Source organism: Notolepis coatsorum, assembly GCF_963971535.1.
Source record: "Notolepis coatsorum genome assembly, chromosome: 20".
Lineage (NCBI taxonomy): Eukaryota > Metazoa > Chordata > Actinopteri > Aulopiformes > Paralepididae > Notolepis > Notolepis coatsorum.
In genome coordinates this window covers 61,117,945-61,137,762 of record NC_140184.1, presented here as the reverse complement: position 1 = coordinate 61,137,762, position 19,818 = coordinate 61,117,945, and the positions used below count along the sequence as shown (strand labels likewise).

Genomic DNA, 19,818 nt, shown 5'->3' with positions numbered 1-19,818 from the left:
GAGAGATATCCACGGCGGGAATAGAATAGAGTGCATTAAAAACTCACCAAACGTCCAAGAGGATGGAGACAACCGCGTGGAGTTGACGAAGTTCATCTGCCGAACGACCGTCCTCTTCATCTTGGCATAACAATGCTGCACGCGCTGTCTCTAGGTTAGCTAACGCTAGTTAGCCTTTAGCTAAGCTAGCTACTAGCCGACATCATCATGGCTATATCCCGACTGAACCACACGTTAGCACTCAATATTATAACGTAGCTAAAGCTAACTAGCTGTCCCTGTCTTTAGCCGGGATGGCTAGCCTGACTGAACTGTCTAACATGCAACAACTTTCATCTTCAGTCCATCTGCCGAACGATGTCCTCTTCATCTTGGCTGGCATAACCTCCAATGCTGCACGCGCAAAATAGTCAGACGCTACCTTACCTGTAACCCCTCCCCTCATTGAAACCAATTCTGCTGCCTGCAGAGCCTCAGAGTTGCCTCCAATAGTGTATCTGCAGAGCCTCAGAGCCAGGAACAAGTCAGACACATTCTACAAACGTGTCTAATGTGAAATATATAAGCATATAAGCAAAACTAGATTTTAGGTCTGTGATGAAAAAGGGCCTCGCGGGAAGGGGGGCCTCGCAAATAAAAATAAAAATAAAAAAAATAAAAATAAAAAATAATAATAAATACAAATATTTAAAAAAAAAAAAATTGTGTGAGGCCCCCCTTCCCGCGAGGCCCTGTGCGACCGCACTGCTCGCACACCCCCTGAGGCGGCCCTGCCCATACCCAAGGGTAAAATCCTTTTCCAAACTGGGTAGTACATTAGGTTGACACTGGGCAGTGTTCCCGGCTCCAAAAAGCACAGCTAATGGATTAATCAAAGCTATCACATCGTCAAGGAACAAGCATTTCTGAACAGCTTGTTTAGCCTTGCTAATCTGAAGACTTCAAACCCTGGCCCAATGGCAAAGATTACATTATGTAATTTTTCCCCAGCACCTAAATAACATTTCAAACTGCCAAATTCACTAGACTAGACAAAACCCATTTTCCACAATATGTCCCCTTTAATGGTGGTAAGAACCTCTATGCTTTTGATCAGACGTTTTGTTTGTTTATCATTTCACAACAGAGAACCATTATATGAACTCAAAGTGTACTCATTCATAAGAGTGGGAGACGGGGACACAGTGCAGTGTTAAATTTTGTAGTATTTTGACATGTGGAAATGCAGTCTTAAGAAAATGCGTAATATCACGGTATTCCATGATTTGTCAAAAATCATACCAAAGCAAAGTGATACTGGTCTTCACTTTCATACGTCGGTACAGCCCTCCTCTACAGATACGTTTAAAAGGCAAAGCCAAATGTAAATGGAGGAGCAGGTCAGGCTACTTGCCACTAGTCTAATTTGATCTGATCTGATCCCACACAGCCTCCTCCCGTTACGTTACTCGCTCTTCACAGCCCGTGTTGTCTTGCGCTCCGAGGCCTTGGCCAGGCACCAAGGGAACTACGGCAGAAGGGGGGTTTGGGTTCTCAGATCATGAAGCGTGACAATCTACAATCTGTGTTGTCATTGTGTAGAGATAGCACTGAATAACATCCACGGCCTACGGAAACACTGCGTTTTCATGGGCACACTTGTCACCTCGTGTATCTTTTGGACATTTGATATTATGTATAATCAATGTGGTTTGGCCCGAGTCGGCCCCACAAAGGTCATGTAACATGATCTACACCCGTCAGCAGTCGATAAAAGAAAATATGTGACAAGTGTGTTTAGCGCTGCATAGGTGCTAGGAATATCAATCAATATATAAAACAATATATATATATATATATATATATATATATATATATATATATATATATATATATAAAACATGATATCTGTTCACGTATACGAATTCATGAGTTATGTAATCGAGTTGATGTTAACCTCATTGGATTGTAAAGTGTGACATACATTTTCAGATATTCCCTCAAATACACATAATTTTTACAAAAATATTTTGTTTTCATGCAATATGTGTTTTATTATTTGATTTATTATCAATTTAGCCAACATAATTGTGTTTCATGATATCTGGATATGATTCCACTGAAAGACGATAGATGATCATATTGAATCATCACCCAGCCTAGGGAATATCTAGGAAGGGTAGATCAATCACAGAGTGACAGAGGAAGCGACTGAGCAAACGCACAAAACAAACAACCAACACACACACAGAGCCCAATGCTTATAGAGATGCTCCTTCCAAGCATCTAAACTCAGAAAGCAGATCCAAGGTTTCGCCGGACACAAGGACAGGGCATTGAAGATAAGGCAGTTACGAGGGGGTTGATCAATAATCCCAGACCAGCAGTCCTCATGGAGTCTGTGTAAATAAATACTCACTCCTGGGTTTGTATTCATTTAGCTTGTCCACTCTGAAGTGCTGACCTCAGCTCAGTGACAGGGTCCTGTTAACCACGTCATTCATCATGACGTTAAAAAGGGCAAAACTCCCTATGATGATGATCACTATGTTGAGATAGTTGGTAAACAAAAGAACCTAGGGCTGTCTTGGCTGGCTGACCGCCTGACTGGGGGACGAAATGGCCAGATGAAAATAAAGCAAGCTGACTCATACAGTATGGGTCAGCTAACTGACGGCCTGACCGCGCAGGCTGGCTAACTGGCTGATTGAATAACGCTGTGGCTGGCAGACTCCCTGCATGCCTGCCTGCCTGGATGGCTGGCTGGCGAGAATAGCGCAGGCTGACTCAAACAGGATGGACCAGCTGGCTGACCAATGGGCTGAATGACTAACTGGCAGAGTGATAGAGTGGACTGGACTAGGCTGACTGCCTGAAAGTGGCTGGCTGGCTGAAATAGAGCAGGCTGACTCATCTAGGACACATCAGCTGATTGACTGACAGGTCATTTTCAGGCTGTGAATTATTAACAGGGTTTCCTGCCTCGAGGTCGAGCTGCATCCCAGCCAGGCCCCCGGAGGAAACCAGCGCCGACTTAACAGTCAGGCAAACTAGGGCAGCTATGAACAATGGCCGGCCTCCAACTTTTCTGTAAACTTTAGCCATGAACTCGCCCCTTACGCTCCGACTTGGAGTGTGCATAGTCAAGTGTGTGAATATCCAGGTATAAGGTACAAAAATAGACTAGGAGAAAAAAAGAAAAATAGCTCTGCAGTGGAGACTGTTTCCTTGTTGAAGACTTGTTGCACGGATGCAGTAGGGTTTGTGTGCTAGTGCAGTGTGTACTAAAATACACAGAGAGAATCTGGGACAGTGCTACACAAAGAGAAGGAGGGAGAGAGGGGGACGGGACGATTCTGTACTAGTAGTGATAAATGTTTGATGGGACAAACAAACTATAACAAACACACCACTGCAGTGTAGTAGTAAATGTGATTGAGATCTAGGAGGAACGTGGGACATGCAGAAAGAGAATAATGATGACATCATACAGATCTAGGAGGAGGAACGTGGGTCATGCAGAAAGAGAATAATGATGACATCATACAGATCTAGGAGGAGGAACGTGGGACATGCAGAAAGAGAATAATGATGACATCATACAGATCTAGGAGGAGGAACGTGGGACATGCAGAAAGAGAATAATGATGACATCATACAGAATAGACAGGGCTCTTGCAGGGATCAAACCTCTGAGTTTAAGCGATGGTCTCTCTAACCGCAATGTCAGACCTTGCCACTCTATCATGTGCTATATTTAACCTCTTAACTCATTGGCCGCCAAAAACGAGAATACTTGTGTTTCGTCGCCAACCGTATAACGAGTTTTCTGGTTTTTAGATCCTTTGATCTTTCCCCTTTGATCCCCATTCTAAACACTCACGCGGACCTCCCTGTGTCTCCCTGGCACTGCTGCCTACATTAAAATTGCAATGACGATCGAATCCCGCCAGGTGGCAGTATCGCCTACCTTTTGAACTGGGGCTCTATCTCTCTCTCTGTGCTCTCTCTCCCTCCCCCTCAAAGTTAATCAGCACAGAGCAATCTGTCGGATCGCCTGAACCTATTGTTTCCCGTATTTTAGCCGTGCCCAATGCACACAAATAATTGCGATCGCGATGGGATTATTCATTTTGGACTAAGGTAATGTCTATTCTAGGTATATTTTACCGAACCTAAAACATGCTTCTGTATCGATCACAGCGTCGTCTTTTACTGAACCTAAAACATGCTTTTGGTAACGATGCAGCTTCGTAAAACGACCCCCCCCCCCCTTGATGAGAGAGAGGGGGGGGGGGGTGATTACTCAGCCCTTGTGTGGGTGAATGTAACAAGTTCCTAACGTTTTCTTTCCCCTATTATTTCATGCACACTTTATTCATTGTTTTAAATTATTCTTTTCTTTTAAGTTATTTTGTGCATCACTCTGTTTTGAATTTGATGCAAATTTGCAATGCATGAGGGTCATCCTTTTGTGTTAAATGGCTAAAGCAAGCATTTGTTGACTCGCATGTTGATAAGAGTATTAAAACTTGGAACTTGAAAAAGATCTGTTTAAGGTAGAAAAAAAAGAGAAAAAAAATTTGATTCAGACTGTCCAGGTCCGCTCCCACCACAGAGCTTGCTTTTTTGACCAGTTTGTTTATTTTGTGTGTGTTGGTGTTGCCCCCCCAGCATACCACAGCGAAGAAGAGGGCACCAGCAACCACAGACTGGTAGAACATCTGCAGCAGTTTGCTGCAGACATTAAAAGACCTGAGCCTTCTCAGGAAGAACAGTCTGCTCTGTCCCTTCCTGTAGGGCATCGATGTTGTTCGTCCAGTCCAGTTTACTATCACTTGACCGGACCCAGGGTTGTTCCCAGCCTAGTGCGACTCAAGGTTCTTTGGTAGACTATTGCATTGGTCCATTCATTGAAGATGAACGCAATGCGACATCCTTTACTAGGCTCACCCACCAACAGTGCAGGTGCTGAACTGCTGATCCGAATGTATAGGTAAAAACCATATTATGCGTTTTCATCAATAAATAAATGGCCAAAAATTACTTGGGGGGCCCACTAATAAATTCTTTCATGGGGCCCAGAATCTACAGCTACGCCCCTGCACACACACACGTCGTCTGTTTTGCCTCAATACTGTATATATATATTGATGCAAAACAGAATTATGTGTGTTGTGTGTGCGTGCGCGCTGTGGTGGCCAGGAGCGCGCAACAAGATGGTATACTTTATGGATTATGAATAGTATATTCCACTATAGCAGTATTATATGGTGTGCTGTACATTTGAATCTAATCTAATGTGCACGCGGCCATCGCATTATAATGAGCTGGACAGGTGAGCTGCACTCGGCTACTCTAGTCTACTTTCGAGGCGAGCCGAAATCAATCTCGAACACGCCTACTTCCGTACTTTCCGTGAATCAGCGCGCGTCCTGTGGCTGGCGGAAGTTGCCAGTGAGCGGATTCTCCGGGGATGCAGCTGGAGGCTACTCGTTTAACTTGTCCGTGTCCGCTCCTTTCGACAGAATCATTTGCATGCAACCAAAAAAAAAAGGAAAACATTTCCACACTCCGCGCAAGTTCCATCCCATAATATCCTTCCCTAATCTCCAGCTCACCCGCCGCCTATGTTTTTTTGTACAAAGTGATTGGTCTTCCTTTATCTTTGCCTAATTTCTTTCAAAGTTATATTGAGTTTAATTCTCATTATCATGCACATCTCACAAGAAGAAATAGACGTACGCATTCTTTCTGTAAGACCTCTGTTTCCAAATTCTCATTTGTTTATCAAGGTGCAGTGATGTGGAATGATATACAAAATCTAACAGAAACATGTTCCACTTTAAATACATTTAAAAGCACGCTTAAAAAATAACTATAGATGCTGTAGTCTGTAGTATCCATGTGTATTTGTGAGCAGTCTTTTTTTCCCACCATTATAATTGTTGTGTAATGCTGTATTGTATGTATCCGCGTGTATGAGAGAGCGATATGTGCATGTGTGTTTGTGCATAATGTGGGGGGGGGGGGGGGGGGGGGGGGGTTCTGTGTAGTTATCCTATATAGGTTTAAGAGGGGAGGTCGCTTATAAGCCCTTGGGCTTTTTGACCTTTCCTGCACATTTGAACTGTTCTTCTTCTACTTATTTTATTCCAGAATGTATGTTTGTAAGTGCAAATAACTATAAACAATAAACAAACACACACCAACTGCACGACTTTCCCTCACAGCTGATCCGAGAAAAAAAGACAAACGCACAAACATACTTTTGGTGGTCTGGACTGGTCCTCTGAACTCCATTCCAGTCGAGCTGCTGCAGTGTTTAATATATATATAATATAAATATTGATCTTCTGATATTGAAATCCTCTGCCATTGTTGGGTAACATATCGTCTCGTCTCTAGTCTTTTCTCTGCTTCAGAGTTGAATCTACTCTAGAAGTGCTAATCTGTAAACTAAAATAGCTCTGCTGTCCAGACACTTTCAGTTTATAATGTTGTCTGACTAAGTATTGATAACATGCTTAGTATTTTACAAATTAGTCAATTTTCTTATTATAAAACATACACCGGTGGGGGCAGTTGGCAAGTAATTCACTTGGTGGATGCCTGAACTCCGAATAACACCGTTGTCACCGATTACCACGGCAAGCCTAGGTGGAACTAAATATAACTTGTACTACTGTCTGTTCAAAATAAATGAAAAGAAACCTAGCCTTATATATTTGGGATTTTTGTTTATTTTTTCCTGTTGTACCGAACTCATACCGAACCATGACCCCAAAACCAAGGCACGTAACAAACCTTGGCTTCTGTTTACCGTTACATCTAGGGATGTCCCGATCCGATTTTCCGAAGATCGTGATCGGCAAAATAAAAATTGCATTTTTTTTTAACTTTTTATTTTTTATTCAACAAACATGACCATGTTCACGTCTTAAACTCATACTGAGGCCTTAGTTTTGGTTTTAAATTGCATATAATCATTCATTTATTTATTGTCACACAGAGCAGAAGAATTTTGCCAAAACAAATCAATAGTATCCAGCTGCAGAAAGGCAGACCAGCCACACTCTCGACCCAAATACATTTTCTTTTCTTTTTCTTTTTCTTTTTTAATCCCAATTACATTCACCCTGAATGTTGACGTTATCCAGGTGAAAAGTTAACTTCATAAATCATTTGATGTATAATTAAATCAAAGGAAATGCGTTTGGGTCTGAAGTGTGGCTGGTCTGCCGTTCTGCAGCTGGATACTATTGGTTTGTTTTGGCAAAATTCTTCTGCTCTGTGTGACAATAAATAAATGAATGATGATATGCAATTTAAAACCAAAACTAAGGCCTCAGTATGAGTTTAAGACGTGAACATGGTCATGTTTGTTGAATAAAAAAAGAAAAGTAAAAAAAAAGAAAACAAAATTGTAATAAAAAAGAAAGAAAAATTGATCGGATCGGGAAATATTGGTATCGGTAGATACTCAAAATCACATGATCGGTATCGGATCGGGAGCAAAAAAATGTGATCGGGACATCACTAGTTACATCCCTAATTATCAGTACATTTTCCTTGGGGAAATGACATGATGAAGGAAAACCTTTTGTGTTGGTTTTTCTTACCCCAGACTGCATGTCTTTGAGCTGGTGCGTGAGGATGATGTTGAAAACTCCGTGCGATCTGCTGCTCTCCTCGTTCATGTTGGTGGCAGCTACAGTACGAGACTTATTCCCCTCCGACATCAGAGACTCAATGTCCTGTCAGGAGAGTTGGCAGAGAGCCAGGGAGAGGAGAAACATCTTAAAGGGGGCATATTTTAGTTCTTTTCAACAGTTAATATAGGTCTTCGAGGCCCACTAAAGATGTCTTTGAAGCTTTTTGCTGAGAGAAAAAAAACACCAAGATTATGCATTCTAGCAGCCTCTATACTCCTCTGTTTCAGTCCTGTTCTCAATGGGCTGTTTCTGTGCTTGTAACAAGTGAGCTGATTTTATCATACAAATATGATAATTATTGTACATCTAGCAGTGGTGCGCAAACCTGTACCATCGAAAAAGATTCAGATCCAACTTTCAGACTAGACGTTGCAGATCAAATATGACTGAAGATCCAGCAATAGCATAGCAATCTTGTCGTTAAAATGTTGTCAGAAACACATTTTAGGTGAAACTTTAGGTAGAAAAGAGAAGATTTACACATGAGCCGCCATCTTGTACACGCACATTTTTATCAAGATATCTTTACACGCACGTTATTAACTATTAATCATGTTTGTGGCTGCAATTCTGAATGGCTCGTTTCAAGAGGGAGGGTGCTTGTCACAGCTGAACTGCAGAAAAGGCACAAATTTAACATTTTAATAAAACACAGCAAATGGCAATTTTCACAATAGGTCCCCTTTAAAACACTCGCCCATGTGGCTGTGAGGTGGTTTTGAGGTTGGCCTAAAACCGGTCAAGTTCTTGATGTTTGGAAGGCGAAAGCCTTTCTGTGGTGCCATTGGTGGGAGCACCAAACGGGGAGCAGAAAGCCTTTCTGTGGTGCCATTGGTGGGAGCACCAAACGGGGAGCAGAAAGCCTTTCTGTGGTGCCATTGGTGGGAGCACCAAACAGGGAGCAGATGGAATATATTTTTATAGTCAAGACACATTTACATTGATGTGGAAACTGAAGATGTTGATTAATGTGCACTGTCCCTGTTTTTTTTTAAATTATATATATATATATATATATATATATATATATATATATATATATATATATATATATATACACACAAGGGCACCACAGGATTATAGATCTTGATGCTGGAGGAAGACTTACTGCTTACTTTACTTACTGCTAATGACAGGATTGTTGTCTTCCCTTCTCTCAGATGGATGTTCACTTTTCAACAACTTACTAAAACATGACAACTAACAACCTTAACTCATTGAACGGCAAAAATGAGTATACTCGTTTTTGGCTCCCCTGTGTTCTTTCTATTATTATTATATTATTAACAGTCAGCCGGACCTTCTTGTGTGATCCTGGTACCTCTGAGTAAATTCAAATTCAATGACGATTGAATCCCGATAGGTATCGCAGTATCGCCTACCTTTTGAACTGGGCTAGTTTACTGTGGGGGTGGGGTTCCTCACTCACTGCTGGGCACAATAGTAGCCACTAGCCTGCGGACTGCCTAATGCAATGGCGAGCGAACTATTGGAGATTATTATGAAGAGGACAAAACGATCACACTTATGGATGATAAGGTGTGTTTTCACCAGACTACATTGGACTCAGCACTTCTGGTAAATCATAAAAATACTATAGTCTGGGGCGCCAGGGTGGCGCACCACGTAACGCACTGCAGTGCAACGCGGCCGTCCCGGGTTCGTCTCCCGGACCCGGCGACCTTTGCTGCATGTCCTCCCCCCATATCTTCTTCCATCCTTCCTCTCTGCCGGGCTTGTCCAATAAATCTATAAAAATCTACAAAAAATAAAATCTTAAAAATAAAGAAAAATACAATATATAGTCAAACCGGCCAAACATTATCTGTTCACCGCCCCGCAGTAGTCGCGGGACACCAGAGTTGAGAGCACTCCAGACTAGGGCCAACTAACGTTCGGCAATGGCGATCGCCTAGAGCGAACTATTGGAGATTATTATGAAGAGGACAAACGGTGACGATCCATCCATAACATAAGGTGCATTTTCACCAGACTATGTTGGATTCTAGTACTTTCAAACAGGCTGTTTGGATGTAACGTTATGATCTGTTGGGCGCTGCCATAGCCAACTAACGTTATTTATTTAAAATGTTCCTGTTCTGACTCAGACACTTCGGAGCAAGAGTGGACAGGGTTTTGGTGGACCTGCTGACAAAGGTAACATCTATTTTACCGAACCCCCCCATGGTGGCTTTGTAAATACAATCATTCTATGTATGGTCATGTTTACCTTTGACCTGGAAATAATACAGTCTAGGTAATTAATGGTAAACACTGGGTGTCAGGCGAGCAACCCGCACGAAATGGGCATGCTGCACAGAAAACACGTAATATCTCGCGTTCCAGGAAACGAGACTGGATTATTTTTAAACGGGCTGGGTTTTAGCCTGGGATTGCGCAGGAACGAAGGTATGTAGAAATAAACAGTTTGTTCCCTGTTGGAGTATAAATATTGCCTTTCAAATTAGCCACTATCGTCTCCATAGCTATAAAATTGAATATACGATGGGTCTGCAAATATCGTGAAAATGGTCAAAAACGCTGGCACCAGGGAGTACAGATGGAAAAACAGCGTGGCAGTCAATGAGTTAATTTGAGACGGTGGTAGCGATTGATATATATATATATATAGTGGCAGCTATCAATCCCTGTCCCATGGCTACGTGGAGGAAGGGAGATACTACTGCCACGGGCAGAGGAGAGTTAATTAGGACTGATAATTAGGACACCTGTGTACCACATGATAACCCCCACACACACACACACACACACACACGCGGTCTGAGGCTTTGAGAAAAAAACGTGAACAGAGAAGGAAAAGATCATGACATGGTGTTAAAGACCTTTGAGACAGACCCTGTCTGGTTACCTTGTAGCTGGCCACAGCCAGGCGAGACAGGCCGTCCACGTAGGGCCCCAGCACCTTGTGTTCCCTCACCCTCAGGGCCTGACGGCTCCTACACAAACAACAGGATGTCATTAAAGACACTCCAAATCCTGTGCAATTATTCAAGATCAAAGCTTTGATCGTCAAGCATAGAGGGAAGAAACACTCATTTATGATTCATATGTTTGTTTCTAACTTTATCTCAGCTTCTGAAAATGTATATCCATGTAGCTATGTTAAGTTAAACTTTAAATAACCCTAATGTTGTAGTAATCCTAATGATGAAAGTTGGAATCAGTCTGCCTAATTAAATCACTTATGCCTATATACTCAAACTGAAGGTCCTCTTCTTCCATTAAACCCCATTTCAGACCTCTACTAGCCCCCCCCCCCCCCCCCTTCTCCTATTAAAATCATTCCTAGACCTCCGACAGGCCTTGGAGCATCATCGTTCTGTGCTCTGCTGCAGTGCCCATATGGCAGTCAGATGGTCTACTCTTCTATAGGTTATTTTACTGAGGTCAAAGGTCGTGTAGTGAGAGGGGTCAGGGATCACGGTGTCTGCGGTTCAGGGGGCTATGCCGACACACAATAGCCCCGTGGACAGACCTGATTTACTGGTGGCCTGCTCCTGGACATGAACTTTTGGGACACAAGTTGCTCTCTACCAGCGAGTCCATAGAAAACGGTGTGCAGTCTACACAATGCACTTCTATGGGCCATGCTCTTTGATCTAGTGGTGGACTGTGGCATGTGCCTGCTGTATCACCACCACCTACCTATATCTACCTCGTCTATTTCTCCTTAGTGCATTGTCACTGTTTGGCATTGGTTAACGTGTACAGGAGCAGTTCTTGCTGTCCCACGCAGAACAATAACTTCTTAGCAGTCAAGTACAAGCTATGCTAAGTTTCTTGCTGCTCAAGCCATATTATGAATAATAATAATAATAATAATAATAATCTCAATTTGTAGGGGCGCTTTATATTTGTGGAACTAATCTCAAGGCGCTACAGTGTAGAAGTACATAACATAACAAATAAATGGGTAACACAACATCCTGGTGACCACAAACCGACACCTCCACTCTACTAACATTTCCTAACATTTCCGTCCCTCTCTTTATAGCGCACATCCTGATCTAATTACTAGAGAGATCTACGTTTCTGTTTCGGTATTTCTTTTATTAGCTATTGCCATTCATAATTCATCGGGGCAGCCTGTGCATGCTGTACTGAATGTGTCTGAGATCGCAGACGGTCTCAATACCGCTGCCTACCGCCTTGCGGCCGCTATTGCACTCCATTTGAAACGATGTAGTTTGTTTTCTGGGCCGAGCTGAGCCGTGCAGGCGGGGTTTAAATACTCCGGCAAGACAAGCGCTTACAACGATGCATCAACTAGGCTGCCCCCTCCCCTTGTTCATATGCAATGCCGGATACCGTGGGACGGACTACCGCGACCAGTACTTGGAATGGCGATCAGATAATTGGATTATTTTTTTTGCATTACATCAGAGACAAGGTAAGGACAGTATATATCCAATCTTGCGTTGATCTGATATTTCTTTCTCCCACGATCGAAGCTGTCTGTGTGGAATCTGTGTGTGCCGTTTCCCGTTGGTCACATCACAGCACGGAGGGGCGCACCGCTACAAACCCACTTTCATGCGTGCATGAGGAGACATAATAGCGATAATCTAGCGTTGATTTCAGGAAGATTCGATAATCAGGCGAAAAATGGCAACGTGTTAAGTGGATTTAACTAAACTAAGCTGTTTTCGCGTCTTTTCCTGGGATTACTCAGAATCACTCAAACTATACTCATATTCACCACGGTATAAAACGGAAATGTACAGATGAAGAAAATTATATGTTTTTTGCATGTTGACCAGAAGAAACTCACTGACAATCAACAATGTTATTAGATCCATAGCTATAATATTTTATATAGTTTTAGCACTCGCAATCACTGCATTCTCCCCATTGAACAAAGCGCTGGCACAAACGGCCATACGCCCACAGCGACCTCTGGCGGTCAATGTGTTAAGGACTTCAAAATGCCTTAAAGGACCATATGCAGATGCTTAGGCGGTTGCTACAGGCATCATCCATCCACTGGAGGCGTACAAAGGGACGAAAGGCTAGCTGGTGGCTGAGTGCCTGCATGCCTTTGTATTTATCATGCAAATTGTGGCTTCAGTGAAAACAATGCTACCACCATTCAGCCTGCACACCTGTGTCAGTGCCATTCAAATGTTTATAGGGTGCTCCATTGTCTGTTCTCATTTGACTATTCAGTCAGTCGATTAGGATGAGGTGGTGCCCATTGTATCCCACTTCTATACAAATGCATATTAGCCACATTATGCCCAGGCTTGTTTTGTTTAATTTGCTAATTGGTCTGCAGGTAGCAGTTATTCGCCAGGTAACTTCGCTGAGCTCTGGTGTCCGCTGGAGCAAGCCAGAGACAGCCGGCGACGCGATATTTTATTTGTTTGTCATGACAAACCATATTGTGCCATATGTGTAAAGGCACAACATATTCCAGTTAACGGTATATTTTTTTAATGATTCGTTACGGCGTAGTCAATACTTCCATGCGTATAAATTGAGGAAGGCAGGGACCTCTGCCGCTCTGGCGGCAGCGGTGGATAAGGGGGCGTGCTAGCGCGGGTCACGTGGGGGTCGCGGCCAATCAGAGGAACCCGGAAACCGAGCTCCGTTGCGGAAAGTATAGACGCGACCGGGTGTAACACTCAAATGTCTCCGGACGGACTTTTATAGTAATGGGAAACCTAGGGCTTCATTCGATCGCATTGAATTGTTTTCGGGACCCCCGATCCATATGTTGTGGTGGGTTATGTCGTGGACCAGATGGGCATAGGATGGACCAGATGGGGATCAAATAATTGGAATATTATTTTTGGAATACCACCACCCACAGGTAAGGACAATCTGATGTAAATTTCAGCTTGATCATGCATGGTTTTCATACCCATCCCCCTGATCGGCATGTGTTGTGGTAATAATGAATGCCGTTATTGGCAATCAATTAATCTGAAACGACCCCCCCCCCTTTCATGCATTCATGATGAAACATAATACCTAGCATTTGATTTGAAAATAATAGCGTGTACAGGGACGAAACGCCAATGGATTTAGTAGAATTCACGTTGCGCCCTATAGCCAGCCTCCCAGGAATTAGCCCGGATCATTCCAAAATTATACTCATATTCACCACGGAATTACCCCGTGAACGTATTCATGAAAATGTTTATTATTTTTTGCATCTTGAACGGAAGATAGTTAATGTCAAATGACCATGGTATTGTATCCATAGCTATAATATAAAATATAGATTTAGCTCTATAAACAACGTGACGCACAGTGAAACCTGGCCGTGCTATAGCTAGATGCTGAAATCGAATGGACCTGAATGTGTTAAGGGGAACTACACCCAATAAAAAAATTCTCCTGATTTAAGCCAGCACAAAATTATTAGTGAAAATGAGCAACTCTACCAAATCCAAAAACTAGAGTGCTAAAACTCAAACTTCATCCAGTCTGTAGCTGCTCCATAGACAATGCATTGGGAAATATTGTATAGATGACACAGAGCACCCAGGGAAACGTTCTGAGTTTATAAGTGCATTTTCTGTTTCCGAGCTGAGAACTCAAGCTCATTATTGATCTATGAAAAAATATAACAAACGTTCTGTGGGTCTACAGAATCCCATTTGTTGTCAATGGAACAGCTCCAGATGTTATACTTGATGATATCACAAGTTTGATTCTCTTAGCCGGGCATAGAAATAACTATGGTGCTATTATAACTATTAAAATGGTCTCAATCTGATGAAAAATGGTGGAGCATTTTTCATTACAAAAAAGTAACTGTACTTACAGTAGATTTCATTCACGGTATTTGCTGCCCTGTTACGGGCGCCTGGTGGTACTAAATCCAGATTGAACTCTGCCATTGGAAAGAGGAGATTTGGCCCGATACATAGATGTATGACTTTGCCATAATAAGGTAATTTATAGGCCTGATATTCTATATTCATATTTTAAATGGCATGTGTCCGGATGGCAAAATTCAGTACTGCATCTACAAAAACCCCTGTAAATCATCTGCCCTTTATTAATTTGCTTAAACTTTTCACGTCTGGTCAATGTTAGCATAGTGTTATTCACCGTAACAAAAAAAAATATATATTCTCCTTTGGTTCATTACAATTTACTCAAGCCTAGTAACAGACACAATATTTCTGACACTGAGAATACATTCCCTGAGGTCCATACATGTCCCTAGATTCCAAGAACATGCAAATGGCCTTGTAGAAGTGGAGCAATCTTCCATTTACTTGGGTACCGGTATGTACTTTTAAGCGAATTTTCAGAAAATATGGTTAGGGCTTAACACTTTGGGTGCCATGGGTTAAATTCATGATATACCATAGATTGCCAGCTCTATTTGTCTATGGAGAAGTACCCCTTCTTTGCATGGCTATAACTTTTTAAATTCTATTGCTACATTGCCATTATTAGGGCCCATTCAAAGTCCTATATGTATTGTTCATTGTGTAGCAACGTTAAACTTTTTCATTCACATATTCATACTAAAATATGGTCTAATGTATAAGTATGTTTTCATCTCTTTCTGCAGCTTTCTCCAGAACGTGATCTATAGCCCCAAATGCATTATATTGATGATGAAATACAGTTTGATGGCAATCGGGGCGATATAAAAAATTTCAATTGGACGTACTTCTAGAATGATCTACGTATGATCTGATGATGACCGGATGGGCGGGGGATCGTTTATAATTCCGTGGGCAGCGTTATATCATTCATCTAGTGTGGGTCATATGTTCATCATAACAGTTTATATGGAACACGTTCAAAAATAACGCTGAATCTTACCGGATCTTCCTTGCGCCGTTGGACGATCAGCGTGGTGTAGACCGTTTTCGATTATGGGATGTTTATCCTGATGAACCATTTCCAGCTTGTATAATACTATATACGTCCAAATCATGTTGTTTATCGAGTTATTGGCAATGGATCGCTATATATTGTGACGAGCCAGAGTGCCGGGAGCCAAACCGAGTGCCCGGAAGTAATATGGCCGACCAGCACAACCTCCACAGCACTTCCTGTTTGGCGATTGCGCCGATCGGCCACCAGATGGCGCTCCTGAACCGCCAGAGAGCTCAGTGGGTCCTCCTGGTGGATCTCAGGCCAGCGGAGGGGAAATATGAATCCGATCACAGATTTTTGAAATATTGATATTAAAGACGCTGTAAAGCGTCCTTCGGCAACTTGAGCATGGCCGGGAATGACGCTGTAAAGCGTTTTCCGGCACCCAAAGTAAGAGGTTAATAGTTTAGTTGTAAGCCTTTGCATTTTCATTATTGATTAGTCTTATATATGCCTATAGCATACACCAAGTGAGCGAGGTATTCATTAGTGATGCATGATATATCGGCCGGCCGATATGGCAGTTTTTTTACACATCGGTATCGGTATCGGGCCAATATTAAAAAATATTAAAATATTAAATATTTAAATATTTAAAAATATCGGCCAGAACAGCAATATTAATATCGGTTATCGGCCACAATTTTCACATCGGTGCATCACTAGTATTCATTGAATGCATAATTATTTCATGCATGAATGCTACTGTAGGTGTGATTACTCTTACCGTTTGTGTTTAGAAGGTTAGACTATAATGTGGCTTAGATGCTATTATTGGCTGGGTTTCACCATCAGCAACTTTGTCATTAATATAATGTAACACCCTGTACTCCTCTTCCCTTTTTTGTAGGGATGTCCGATATTATCGGCCTACCGATATTATCGTCCGATATCGGCATTAAAATGTGATATCGGAAAATATCGGTATTGTTTTTTTTTTTTTACATTTCTATAACCTTTATTTACCCAGGCAAGCAAGTAAGAACAAATTCTGATTTTATTTATTGTCAAAAGTATGCATAATGTTGTGTTAATTCCACAACAAGAGATATGTAATGTTAATTACCTGAAATTATTCCATTTTTGGGGGGGGGGGGGGGGGGGGGGGGGGGAACCCTGCATATATCGGTATCGGTTGATATCGGTATCGGAAATTAAGAGTTGGACAATATCGGTATAGGTAAAAAAGCCAATATCGAGCATCCCTACTTTTTTGAAATATTTTATTCAAACCCTTCATCGTGGGCCACCTGCAGACACATTCTCAACCTCAGTGCCTTCCAGCAATGCAGGAGATGCAGGATTTTGTGCAATACCTTATTTATATATTGTATATAATAGTTTCATGTCGCTAGTTTCTTTAGTAATATTTAATTTTTTTTTGTTTCTAAAATAAAGAACATTTTAACTCTTTCAGTGCCACTCACGAGATTTCTCGTGTTTTTTTATAGGTGGTTGCTAGCCACTCACGAGATTTCTCGGAATTTTTTTTAATTTTTTTTTTTTTGCGATCTGAAAAATTATTGCATCACCCGAGCCTACCCGAGTATTGCCGAGCTGCGCCGGTGATCACTGTGGAAAAAAGCGCCCCCTGTCGTCTCCCAGATGACATAAGTGATTTTGGAATGGACTCAATGAAAATGAATGGGGAAAAAAATCCGGTACTCCACATTTTCCAGTTCACTGATCCAGCCGGGGTTACTAGAGTTCATTCTGGAGCCTCAGATCTCCGCGGATCATGGAGAACCACTGTGTCGCGTTGGATCCATACACGTATCGATTTTTTCGAATGGTGATCAGGAATTGGAATATACCAGTTGGATACCATCTGATGTCAGGTAAGGACTCTATGTTATCAGTGGTAGGATAATCAGAGTAATTTTGATGAAGTTATAAGCTGTTTTGTGAAATCTCTTCTTTCGTTTTCACTGTAAAAGTCCGAGAGGAAATCAACAAGGCGATTGTCCGCGCGCGGCCGTAATGTGCGTGCGTGCACGTATAATATTGATCATCTAGCGTTTATTTGAAAACGATTCATAAAAAGGCCGACGAATATCAACGTTGTGGAATATTCCACTAAAAGACGTTTTTCATAGAATGCTCCAGAATGAGTTGTTTTTTATATCAAAACGGGGGCTTTTCTAACTGCTCTGAAACGGCAACGACGCGATAAAAAAACAATCTGCCTTCACAGCACTGTCTGGAACATAGTCTTTGATAATGCGATGGGCAGATTAGACACATAGCCATAATTTAAAACATAGATTAGGCGATATTAACGTTAACATTGGCGCGGATGGTGGCATTCAAGCGGTAAAATGGAAAACCAGGCATGGCATTTAAAGAGTTAAAGACAAAGCTATGCAGTTTATGTGCGAGTCTATGAACACAATGAATCAAATCCAAAAATCCAATCAAAGGATTGGATATGTGTATTCATGTTTATAAATATAAGATAGTAATATAGGAATAATATAAGGATATAAGACATAAGAATATTTATATAATGCTATCGATATGTATTTACATCATAATATCATATATCATATGTATATGATTAGTGGTGTAATTGGTTACGATGCAAAGGTCACCAGCTAAAATCTTGCCTAGGGCATTGGTCATGAAATGATGCATTTATCTTACAATACAAAAGTTGTTATTTTTCACAATATTGTACATGTTATTTTCTGCCACAGGCTTCCATTGTACTTGAAAATATGTCTTAAACATCACATAAAGCCTTGAAAGTCACTTTCCTGAACAGCTTTAAATGGTGCTTTTATCCAAAGCGCTTTACAATTGTGTTCCTCAAATTCGTACCCATTCACTCACACACCAACGGCAGAGGCAACCACACAAGGTGTCGACCTGCTCATCTGGAGCAGTTAGGGGTTAAGCAACCTCATTCCCAGTTTTATCTCCTCCGTGAGATAAAAGCCTGGTAAAGAACTACTGCCGAAAGTGTGTATAGGGTATAATTTCCGGTGTATGTACTTCCCCTGGAAGCTGCCTCCGAACGGACCAAACTTTTCCCGAATCCTGTCGGCAAACAAGCTAGAACGTCCCGGTCATGTAGTAAATTCTTCAGGCAAAGACGTTGCAGTGGCTTAAACAAGGAAATATTGTGCACTTCACACGTTTCTATAATTGTTTTGTCGAAACCGGAAAGCCTGTACTTCCTGTATTTTCCCGTTTACACACTTTAGGAGGCATATCTTTACCAGTCTAGGGGTTAAGTGTCTTGCTCAAGGTATAAAATGAAGGTACCCTCTTCCCTTAACCCTTTGATCGCCGGGGTTAAATTCATAATTTACCATCCCTCGCCAGCCGTATTTAACATGGAGAAGTTCCCCTTCTTTGCAGGGCTATAACTTTTTAAATTGTATTGCTAAATTGACATTACCATGGCCCATTCAAAGTCCTATATCTATTGTTCAGGGTGTAGCAACGTTATACTTTTTCATTCACATATTCATACTAAAATACGGTCTAAAGTATAAGTATGTTTTTATCGTTTTCTGCAGCTTTCTCCAGAACGTGATTTATAGCCCCAAATGCATTATATTGATGATTGTATACAGTTTGATAGCAATCGGCGCGAGATAAAAAATTTCAAATGGACGTACTTCTAGAAGTTACTACGTATGATCGGATGATGACCGGATGGGCGGGGGGTCGTTTATAATTCCGTGGGCAACGTTATATCATTAATCTAGTGTGGGTGATATGATCATTGGAGCAGTTAGTATAGAAGACATTACAAAATAACGCTGAAACTCACCGTAGCTTCCTCGCGCCGTTGGGAGATGAGCGTGGAACAGAATTTTTTCTATTATGGGATATAGAAATACCCGATCCATTTCCAGGTTGTATAATAGTATATACGTCCAAATCATGTTTATCGAGTTATTGGCAACGGATCGATATCCATTGTGTCGAGCTCGAGTCCCGGGACCTATAGCGAGTGATCGGACCAAATTGAAATGAGCACCAGCGTCCACTTCCCTGTTTATGCCCTGGGCGATCTGCCGATCGGCCACCAGATGGCGCTCTTGAACAGTTAGAGAGTTGACAGGGGCTCACCAGTACATATAATGTCTCCAGGGGAGAAATATGATTTCGATCACAGATTTTTGAAATATTGATATCAATGACGCTGTACAGCGTCATCGGCAGAATAAGCATGGCAGGGAATGACGCTGAAAAGCGTCAACGGCGATTAAAGGGTTAATGAATACAATATAATTCAGATTGC

At 41.8% G+C, this 19,818-nt stretch overlaps 1 protein-coding gene across 1 annotated transcript in view; it reads right to left on the bottom strand.

Moving 5' to 3' along the window:
* Positions 1 to 19,818, bottom strand: part of kif13ba (kinesin family member 13Ba) — a gene marked incomplete at its 3' end in the record, with an annotated part of 212,184 nt that overhangs the window by 112,089 nt on the left and 80,277 nt on the right. The window contains exons 7-8 of the mRNA XM_084337338.1: positions 10,564 to 10,651; positions 7,602 to 7,736 (exon numbers count right to left, since the gene is read on the bottom strand). Coding sequence (XP_084193464.1) covers positions 7,602 to 7,736; positions 10,564 to 10,651 — 223 coding nt within the window. The remainder of the gene's footprint in view (positions 1 to 7,601; positions 7,737 to 10,563; positions 10,652 to 19,818) is intronic.